Source organism: Tamandua tetradactyla, chromosome 26 (genome assembly GCF_023851605.1).
Source record: "Tamandua tetradactyla isolate mTamTet1 chromosome 26, mTamTet1.pri, whole genome shotgun sequence".
NCBI lineage: Eukaryota > Metazoa > Chordata > Mammalia > Pilosa > Myrmecophagidae > Tamandua > Tamandua tetradactyla.
This window is the reverse complement of record NC_135352.1, coordinates 45436393-45447214: the sequence shown is the minus strand read 5'-3', so window position 1 is coordinate 45447214 and position 10822 is coordinate 45436393. Positions and strand designations below refer to the sequence as shown.

General features: G+C 39.5%; 1 protein-coding gene across 1 annotated transcript; it reads right to left on the bottom strand.

Moving 5' to 3' along the window:
• Positions 1 to 7407: 7407 nt before the first annotated feature.
• Positions 7408 to 10510, bottom strand: LOC143669919 (uncharacterized). Its single transcript, XM_077144540.1, has one exon. It carries the CDS (start codon positions 9748 to 9750, stop codon positions 7954 to 7956), a length of 1797 nt encoding a protein of 598 aa, XP_077000655.1. The 5' UTR covers positions 9751 to 10510; the 3' UTR covers positions 7408 to 7953.
• Between the last annotated feature and the right edge of the window lie 312 nt (positions 10511 to 10822).

The following is a 10822-nucleotide window of genomic DNA, read 5'->3' as shown; positions in this document are numbered from 1 at the left end:
GTTCTTGGGAACACAGTGTTATGATCTGACAAAGAAAAGTCACAGCTCCTTTCAGGAGTGACCTGGGGAAGGAGAGAAACGCTGGCACCTAGCCCTGACGCTTTCCCACAGATAGCCCTACGGGGTGGATTGCCAATGAAAATATAATAAAACTCTCAAGTATACACCCAACTGATTGTATGACTACAAAGAAGATATGTTTTAAATAGTAATAGACAGATGGACTTGGAGCATGGTCATTGCTTATCTCTGGGTTTTTAATCAGGAAAATGCCTGACAGCTCAGAGCAAAAAGGAAAGGAACCCATAAGACAAAAGATCAGACTAGGAACTACAGTGTGAGGAGCCCAAACAAAGGACAATAGATTTTGGGGAAATGCAGACAGGTGACCGCAGAGGTAACTGTCAGCACAATAAAGACAGCGCATCTTCAGTCAGTGTTCAGTCCACGGGTTAGATGAGGCCAATGAGCCCGGGAAAGTTTACTGAGAATATTTTCCACCCTGATCTTTTCCTAATGAACGTACTGATTGGCAAGTTTAATATGGAAAAAAATGCAGGTTTCCAGAAAGAAAGCGTAGGTCACACATTACAGACCAACGTCGGATTTAGCATCAACCTGCAGAGTGAAACAAATTATATATTGTATCAAAAAATGCCAAAAGCCATTTAGCTAAATTTAATACCCATTTATAGCAAATTATCTAAATTGTAATAGGAGTGAACTAAGAAAATTCAGGGTCCTTGAAACCAACAATGAAATGTTAAAATCATTTCTATTAAATGGCCACTGTCACTGATGACTGTAGAGTGTTTTCCGAAGGGAGGGATCTGTTTGTAGGAGAGGAAGATGGCATCTATACAGAGAAAGAATTAAGTTAGTAAACTCAGGGTGAAGATGCCCCGCGCAGGGCTCAGGGCAGCGGGCCCTCGAGGCAGGTGCACAGATGCGACGAGGCCGCAAGCAGGAGGGCTGGCCCAGAGGGAGGCAAAATCACCAGTTAGCCGACACTATTTTGAGGTTCTAGTTAATGAAGTTGAAGGACATGAGCATTTATACCAATTAGACAGTAGAGAAAACACATCTCTTCGCAGATATGATTGCGCATCTAGAATAAAGGGGTTCTATTTAAACAAAACTTTGATAAACTGTAAATAAAATAGGGAAGTGGCTGGACTGCAGAATTGTAAGGTGGATGGTTTCCTAGGGCCGCTGCTCTGGACAGAAGTCAGAAGTCAGAAACCGGTGTTTGCTGACTGCAGGGAAATGCCTCATCTTCCTGGCTCCGGCCGCTCCTTCCTGGGCACCACGGCACAGGGGCGCAGCATTTCCATCTCGATCTCTGTCATGTCCTCACGTGGCCTTCTTCTCTCTGCCTCCCGTGTCCTCTCCTCTCACAAGGACAGGAAATCCAGGACGCTTGTGTCTTGAGAGGCTCCAGTAATGGCATCTGCAAAGACCCTGTTTCCAAACAAAGTCAGGTTCTGCGGTTCCAGATGGACATGGGCTGCGGAGGGACTCCGTCCGACCCAGACGCAGGAGCTGAAGGTGCCTTTTCTGCTTTCCAGCATGACCATTAAATTAGCAATAGCAGCTCTTTCATACTAGTAGAGTATTATGGGATAGCAGGCAATAATGTCAAAAGTTAAACATAATGAAGTGCCAGTTTCATTTCTACTTCAGATGCAACCCCGCTCCTGCTTTGTGATTCCGAGCTTGGTCTCTATGGCGGTCTTCCCCGCTTCTCTCCTCGCTGGGTTCTCTTCGTTCAAAGCGAAGGGCTGTGGAAAGCACCCCCACCCCCACCCCAGAGCCCCGACACTGCCTTTAGGGGACTCTGTCACTGAGGGATCCGAGAATTGTTAACTTTCAACTCCATCCTTTCTTGGCATGCATTTCACACTTATTTATAGTTTAGGATCTTTATTGCTTCTTTATTGGCTTCTTTTCATTTAGTATTTCCTTGCATTATAAGTAATAGGGAGACTATAAAATTATTATGGGATCTTTTGTTTTTATATGTAAGTTAATTTCTAACTCTGATATATTATAGGATTGAAAAAAAATTATGGGTTTCTTTAACTTCTGTTTTGCCTTTGGAAGATTTCTGGTTCACTAGTTTGCTTGATTAATAAGAAATAACTGGTGTAATAAAACTTGTGATATCAATAACTTTTGTTTAAAATTTAATTCCTACTACCTAGGTGATGCTCCAGAGTTATTTACTGAAATTTTGTTTCTACAAATGACTGCATAATCTTTCCTTTGTATCTATGTTAATCTTGTTTTTGCAATTTTATACTATATTCACATATCATACAATCTAGTCAAAGTGTAAAACCAGTGCCTTTTAGAATATTCACAGTTGTACATTCATCAACACAATCAATTTGGGGACATTTTCATTACTCCAAAAAAAAAAAAGCAGCCCGAAAACATACCCTGTGTAGTTACCTCCCAATCCCTCTGTCCTCGCCCAGTACCCCGTAACCACCAATCTACTTCTGTTTCTACAGTTTTATTTTTATTTGCATTCTAAATAAATGAAATCATACAGTATGTGGTACTTTGTGTCTGGTTTCTTTTATGTAGCAGCTTTTTTCATAAATATCATTATTTTTATTTAGAGAAGTTGTAGGTTTATAGAAAATTCATGTAAAAATACAGCATTCCTAAATACCACCCCCCATTGCTGATACTTTGCTGTACTATGGCATATTTGTTACAACTGGTGAAAGAATATCATAACAGTGCCCTTAATTATAGTCCCTGGTTAACGTCAGGTGTGTTTTCCCACACGTCACTCGATCGTTCGCACCTTGCCTTGTGTGTGCATTTGTTATAGTTCCTAAAGAACATTCTTATACTTGCATCATTACACACAGCCCACTGTCCACGACAGTTCCATGCTTTATCTTCTTTTATTATAGTAGCATACATGACCCAAAGGTCCTCCTTCAACCACATTAAATGCATATTTCAGCCCTCCACGTGGCAGCTGCAATAATGCGCTTCCACCAACACCCTGGGCACACCCTAAGCATCAGCCCCCATCCTCTTCCCCTGTCTACCCCTGGCAAACTGTATTCTAGATTTCATCTCTATGTGTTTGCTTATCATAATTTGCTCATGCAATACTATAATTAGAATATTTTATTTTATTTGGAGTATGTTGCACTATTTTTGGATGTAAATATTTAGCATTGGGAAATTTGGGGCTATTATTTCCTCCAGGTATCCTTTCTTCACCTTTTTCCTTCTCTTCTCTTTCTGGGTATGTTTGACTGCCTCATGCTGTCACGCAACCCCCTGAGATGCTGCTCATTTTTTGTTTTCTCTTCTCTGTCTGGTCTTCTGATGACATGATTTCAACTGTCTTGCCTGCTAGTTTGTTGATTCTTTCTTCGGTCTGTTCAAATCTGCCGTTGCATGCCTCTAGTCTACTTTTAATCTCTATTATTGTGTCTTTCATCCCTACAATTTTGTTATGTTTCTTCTTATTCTTTCGAATTCTTCTTTATACTCACACATTATTCCCTTAATATCCTTTATCTCTTTATGCATATTTTCCTTCATCTCCTTGAACTGATTAATGAGATTTGTTTGAACATCTTTGATTAGTGATTACAACTCCTGAGTCTCCTCTGAAATTTTCATTTTTCCCTTTTGCTGAGCCATATCTTCCTGTTTCTTGGTTTGACTTGTAATGTTTTCCTGATGTCTGAGCCTCTGATTCTCTTGATGGGTTAACTCTCCCTCTTCTTTCGGGTTTTTGTCGATTGAGTTTGTGTTAAGGATTTTCTTTGATGCTTTTCCACCTTATTCTGGACCTTTAGAATAGCCCCTGTTTAACCGTTCAGATTTTTCCTGCTTTTCATCTGATTTTGCCCTCAGTGTGCAGTGCAATATTTCAGACTGCACTTTTTGTGCGATTGTTTCACATTCAGGAGAGAGTTTGCTTTCCTCTGTTTCTTCTCCAGAGAGGTTGACCTGTTCTGCTCATTTCTGGGTAGACATTTCTCCCCAGCTCTTATGATTTATTTAAATTCCCTCCCTGACCCAATGCCCCATTTTCCTTATAGTTTTCAGACTGGGGACCATCCTATTTTACAGCAGTTTAATTTAACACCCCACATTGTTTTACTGTGAGCGCCTTCCGCCTCCGGTTTTTACCCTGTTACAGTATCCCACTCTGGGCCCAGAGGGGGGCAACCCAGAGGGTGGGTCACTTTGGAAGTCTGCTTTGCATGTGTCTGGCCCATGGACTGACACTGGTTTGAGTGCACAGCAGTTCTCGCAGACGTTTCTATCACAGCCTCCCTCTTTCTCAGTTTGTCCTTCTGGGGGCCTTGTGAATGCAGCTCTCCTTGGCAGCTTGCATTTCGCCTGCATCTCTGGGACTTAGTCCCGTGCCTGGATGTGTACAGCTGTAACTCATGGTTGGTCACTCTGCGGTCTCTGTCCACGCTGGGGGGAGCGGCTGGGCTGCCCTGGTGGCCCCCAGTGCTGGGGCCAAGTGAGGGGGGACGAGTGAGGGGCTGGGACTGGACAGACCTCGAGGTCCGGGTGGGACTTCGGACCTGGTGTTTTCTTGCTTCTGTGAGTGGGCATTTGCAGAGTCTTCCCCCTCTCCAGAGTCCAAGGAGGGCCTTTACCTTTCACTCGGTCTGTGTGAACCTTCCAGGGCCGTCCTCTGGCTGCCCCGTGTGGCTGAGGCCACTCTCCCTGCCTCTCTGTGTTTACACGTTAACTTTCTAGGGACAGCTTATGCCTTATGGGGAGCAGTCACGACCTTTGACACAGAAATGCATTCTGTCTTTACTTGGGAATGTTTCACACTTATTAAAAGAGATTGGGGAAAAATACTTTCCAAAGTAAAGGCATGGCATGTCAGGCTTATGTGGACAAACCTTCAGCGGATGCTCATCTCCCCACTACTCGCTGGTGTTCTTGTGTTCTAATTTTGTTTGTATTAGTTATCTATGTTTTCTTCTTATTTATCCTTAAGAGGCCACTTTGCCTTTGATGATAACGCCATGGAATATCTCACAGCATATCTTCATGAGAGTCCGGGAATAGAGGAGAACTCATAACATCAGAATGGTTTTCATGACCACAAAACAATTTCACAAAAGAAAAATATAATGTAGATGGATATTAATATGCGTAATATAAACAATACATTTTGTAAGCTATATGGAGGTCAATTTCTTCTTTTTTCCTTTTGATGTTAATGTAAGGGCAAATGAAAGCATTAACTACTTAAAGCCAAGCTATTTTCATTTTATTCTCATTTGTCAGAAGCTCTCATCTTTGATAGCTACTAAAATATTGCAGTTGTTAAAATTAAGGGCTTACTTTAAAAAATTCAATGAAAATATGTTTAGTATTTTATCAGTTTGTTAAATTTTTGCAGATTGTAAGGATACACATGAAATCACAACTATAAAATCTCTAATGGACAAAGTATGTTTTGTTATCAGCATATTAAATATGTTTTTGACATTTTCATTCTATCCCATTTCTCTTAAATCTCTGTTGTATTAATAGTTTCATCTCTTCATTTTATTCTCTGGATCATTCCTGTTAATTTAGCTTCTAGTTCACTTATTCAGCTAAATTTATCCATTAAGCTTTCAATTTCAGGTTATTTTTGTCTTTTCAATTCTAAAAGATTTATTTTTCAAAATTTTATGCTACTTTTACTGTTTCCTTCTTTCCCACAATTATCTTCAAGCTTGCCTTTTACTTCTTTGAACAAAATAGTCATATTTTCATTTATGACCTGCATATTATTATTTTATTATTTTAATATTTTGAAGAGCTGATTTGATTTTCTTTTATTTGGGAGGGGGATTCATGTATAAAATCTAGTTTTGTCATGTGCCCCTTTTTATTTGGATGTGGGAGATATATATGTGTGTGTGTGTGTGTGTGTGTGTGTGTGTGTGTGTGTGTGCAGCTAGATATAGATACAGGTAAATATACATAGTATTTATTTGTAATTCTAAAGGTAAAAGTAAAGGCACCTTTACTCCAGAGTGAATTTCCATTTGTATCTCTTAAGTATCTGATAAATCTGGGACAATCTTTAATCAAGTTTAAAGCTTGAGTTTTCCTGGATGACCCAGGATATAAAAATCCAGGTTTTAATTCTGCATTAGAGCAATTGTATTTCTATAATACTTCCCTGTTACACTACTGACCTATGGGAGTCCAGCTTATTACAGGTATATAGTCTTATTAGAGTCCCCACTTTAAGGGCTTTTATTTCTGCCCCTCTCATTCGACAATGCTAAAAACAAGGCTGCATTTTCTATTATTGACAAAGAGAATTTAAGCCAGAGAATTTCACCAAGGATAAAGAAGGACATTCCATAATGGCGAAAAGGTTAATTGATAAGAAAACAGCAACCTCACATCCCTATCCAAAAACCGTTCAAAATTTATGAATCGTGATCCAGCAGAAATGAAAGAAGTAATATATAAATCACATGTGGAGTCAGTGGTTTCTATACCTCTCTTTCAGTTTTTAATATAAAGAACAATTAGACAGAAAAACATTAAGAATTAAAAAAACTTAAACATACTATTTTCCTATTATTTTTATTTATAACACCTCTACTACTTCGTCGTTATTAGTGGCATGTCCATTGCCAATTTCTCTGTTTCTGTTCCAAGACCCTGCATTATTCAGGGAAGTCTTATGATAATTATCCTTTACCTGTGAAATTCATGTTTTCTAACCTCAACTGATACTTCTTTATCTGTGTGTCATTTTCTGAGTATTCAACTTCTGTTTATCCGACTTATTCCTCTGCACAGCTGGTGCCTACCCCATGGCTGTTTTCTTTTCAAAGCCTATCTAAAAATAGTGAGTTAATCCAATAGGTACTTCCTCAAATTCTCTGAAGGCTTTCTTTCCTTCACTTCCTATTTTTATCGAGGAAGAACCCCTTTATTTTGCAGCCATACCCATTACGGACCTTCATATCTTGACTCATCAAGAATATGTGACTCTCCCATATTATTTTCCCACATTTTGAATCCTTTTTGTGCCCCAGATCCCCTTGTCTAGTAAAATCAGTTTCTGAAAACTGAAAACTGCTATTTTAATTTTTCCTTTCCTTTAGTTAAACCACTAACTTGTGAAAATTGCTTCTATTTCTAAATCATCAGTTCCTCCTTTGTTCCACAGATTACAGCTTTGACCCACCCCTTCCTATAAATTCAGTGACTCCTTCATAGCTCCGAGCTACAAGGACCTTCCTCAGTCTTCATCTGATCTGATTTTAATCTGGTCTATGTTAATCTTGAAGCTCACTTTTCATTACATTTGTGACATTTTTTCTTCTGCAATTTTTTTTTTTTTTTTTTTTTTTTACAGAAAACATTTTATTCCTTTTTGAATGTATGATGATGTATGATGGCATATGGCATATAAATAACCACGATGCTAATACTTACCTTCACATTAGATAAAAGTTGATATTCATTTTTAGCACATTTGCACAAAAGTATTGCCACAGCTTTCATTTAGCCTTATTTAAAAATATATGATTTCTCTCACCAATGATTTCTATAGTCTATCAGTTGGATCAATGGATGAAGGTACTTCCACTTCTATTATATTTATGGGTTCTCATGCTGTATAACATGCTAAAGGCATTGCTAGTAGGTGTCATTTATATCAATTCTCACCAGTATGAATTGGTTTAGATTGATGAAGTGGTCAGGATGACTAAAGACTCTACCAAATTCATTAGTGTGAGTTCTCTAGTACGTTTAAAGGTTAACTCAAGGGCTGAAATGTCTTCCATATTCAAAACAATCAAGGTATGAGTTCTTTCATGTCATTGGAAGTTAGAACACTGAACCTTTCACATACATGGCTTTCACATGAATTTTTTCTCCAGTTTGAGTCCTCTCACATCTAAGTTTACAAAAATAAAACTAAGGCTTCCATAGATAAATCAAGCTCTTATGGTGTCTATCCATGTGAGTTTTCTCATGTTGTCTAAAGCTAGAGCAATGAGTGAAGGCTTTCCCACAAAGATGGCATTCATAGGGTTTCACTCCAGTGTGAATTCTCTCATGTTGTGTAAAGGTAGAACAATGAGTGAAGGCTTTCCCACACAGATGACATTCATATGGTTTTTCTCCATTGTAAAGTCTCTCATGTTCTCTAAGGGAAGAACAACGAGTGAAAGCTTTCCCACAAAGTTGACATTCATAGGGTTTCTCTCCATTGTGCAATCTCTCATGTTGACTAAGGCTAGAACAATGAATGAAGGCTTTCCCACAAAGATGACACTCATAAGGTTTCTCTATAGTGTGAGTTCTCTCATGTTGTGTGAGGGTAGAATGATGAGTGAAGGCTCTCCTGCATACAAGACATTCATATGGCTTCTCTCCAGTATGAATTCTCTTATGTTCTCTAAGGGAAGAACAATGAGTGAAGGACTTCCCACATAAGTGACATTCATAGGGTTTTTCTCCATTGTGCAATCTCTCATGTTGTCTAAGGCCAGAATAATGAGTGAAGGATTTTGCACAATGATGACATTCATAGGATTTCTCCCCAGTGTGAATTCTTTCATGCCGTGTAAGAGAAGAACAATGAGTGAAGGCTTTCCCACACAGATGGCATTTGTACGGTTTTTCTCCAGTGTGAATTCTCTTATGAACTCCAAGAACAAAATAACGATTGAAGGCTTTCCCACATACATAACATTCATAGGATTTCTCCCCTGTGTGAATTTTTTCATGTTGTCTCAGGCCAGAACATTGAGTGAAGGCTTTCCCACACAGATGACATTCATAGGGTTTCTCTCCTGTGTGAGTTTTCTCATGTCGTCTAAGGGCAAAATATTGAGTGAAAGCTTTTCCACAAAGATGACATTCATAAGGTTTCTCTCCAGTGTGAGTTCTCTCATGTTGTCTCAGGGTAGAACACTGAGTGAAGGCTTTCCCACATAAATGACATTTATAGGGTTTCTCTCCATTGTGAATTCTCTCATGTAAACTAAGGTTAGAAATTCTATTGAAGGCTTTCCCACATAGATGGCATTCATAAGGTTTCTCTCCAGAGTAAATTCTCTCATGTTGTCTAAGGTCAGCAATTTTATTGAACGTTTTTTCACATAGGTGGCATTCATATGATTTCTCTCTGATGTTAGTTCTATTGTAATGTATAGGGACAGAGTTTTGACTAAAGGATTTACCAATTAGATGACATTCATATGATTTACTTCTAGTACAAGTTTGGTTTTGTTGATTAAAAGATGAATGGTCACTGAGGGCTCTTCCAAATAGATTTCTGAGGTAGGGTTTTCTTCCCATGTGACTGAAAACATGTTGAGTCATTCTGGATCTGTGAGTAAAATCTTCTAGCAGTTCATTATATTTAATGGCATCCTCCTGAGTATGAGATTTCAATGACATGAAGGTAGATGTGTCTTTCTTGTAGATATGGTGCATGAATAGTATTTCTTCTTTTTCAGGGCCATTTTCCCTGCCTGAATCCTGGATTTGGAAAGATCCACTTCCTTCTCTCCACAATGCATCTTGCTCCAACTGAGAATGTACATCTGATTTGGAGATCAGATGTCCCACTGACACTAAATGACCGATATTCTCCAGCATCACATCTCTGAACAGCTTTTTCTCAGATGTGTCCAGCAGTGCCCACTCTTCCTGGGTGAAGTCTATAGCTACGTCTTTCAAAGTTATTGACTCCAGTGGCTGCATTGTCAACAGCTCAGCTGAAAACTGTCTTACTCTGGGTTTTCACTCACAACCAGATAAGCACTAGGTAAGCAAAGCTGACAATGGAGAAAGATGTCATGAGACTTTGATCTTGTTCCCAATTTCCAGAGCCAACATAAGTTCCAACCCTTCATCTGGGGTAATTGGCACAATCAACAGGAATATAAAATGTGCTTCAAGAGAAATATGGAGAGGGACCTCCTTTGCTCAGGATCAAGAATAAAAGGTCTTGGCTATTCTTACAATCTACTGTGTCCAAATTTTTCCACTTGAGGTGTCTGCTGGTGAAATGAAGGGTCCCAAAACTTGTACTCCACATGCCATAGTAGAATATCTATCATGGCCAAGACTTAGTAACTGTGTGGGTTCATGGGGTGGTTTCTGGACTGAAAGTGCTCCATGACAATTCCACTCCTCCTGCCAGCTTCCTGCTCCATCACAACACATCTGTCCCCATGATAAGAGTCTCTGTAATATGGATTCCTCCATTGTGTAGCTGCAGTCCTATTTCCCCCTGATAGTCAGGGTCAATCACCCCAGCCAATAATGTAATCCCCTTCTTGGCTTGTTGATCCAGGTGGATGGTTAGGGAGCACATGGATTATGCAGCGGTAAGATGAAATGACATCCTGAACCACATGACAAGATGGATGACTCTTGAGGACATAATGAGGGACGCGGGCGGAGAAGTCATACACCCGCGAACAACCCTTCCAAGGGTCCCGCGGGAATGAAGTTCGTCTTTCTCCTCTTCTGCAATTTTTTGAGCACAATTTTTTTTTTCCTCTTTTGTGAGCTCTTCATTTCCCTTCTACCTTCTTAAGCTAGATCATCCAGCAAGATGACTGTGATAGTTTAGCTCATGTGGCAACCTGGTCAGACTGTGGTGTCCAGTTGCCCGGTCCAATAAGCACTGGCCTGATTGTTGACATAAAAAACAACATGTGTGTTTAGAGAGTCAGTCAGTTGATTGCATCCATGGCTCATTACAACTGCCATCATCTAAAGATATTGCCTTCAGCAATCATCTGAGGGGCTTAACCTCAACAGAGAG

Coding starts and splice junctions, on each gene's coding strand:
- LOC143669919 (XM_077144540.1), bottom strand. CDS start 9,750: ATGCAGCCACTGGAGTCAATAACTTTGAAAGACGTAGCTATAGACTTC.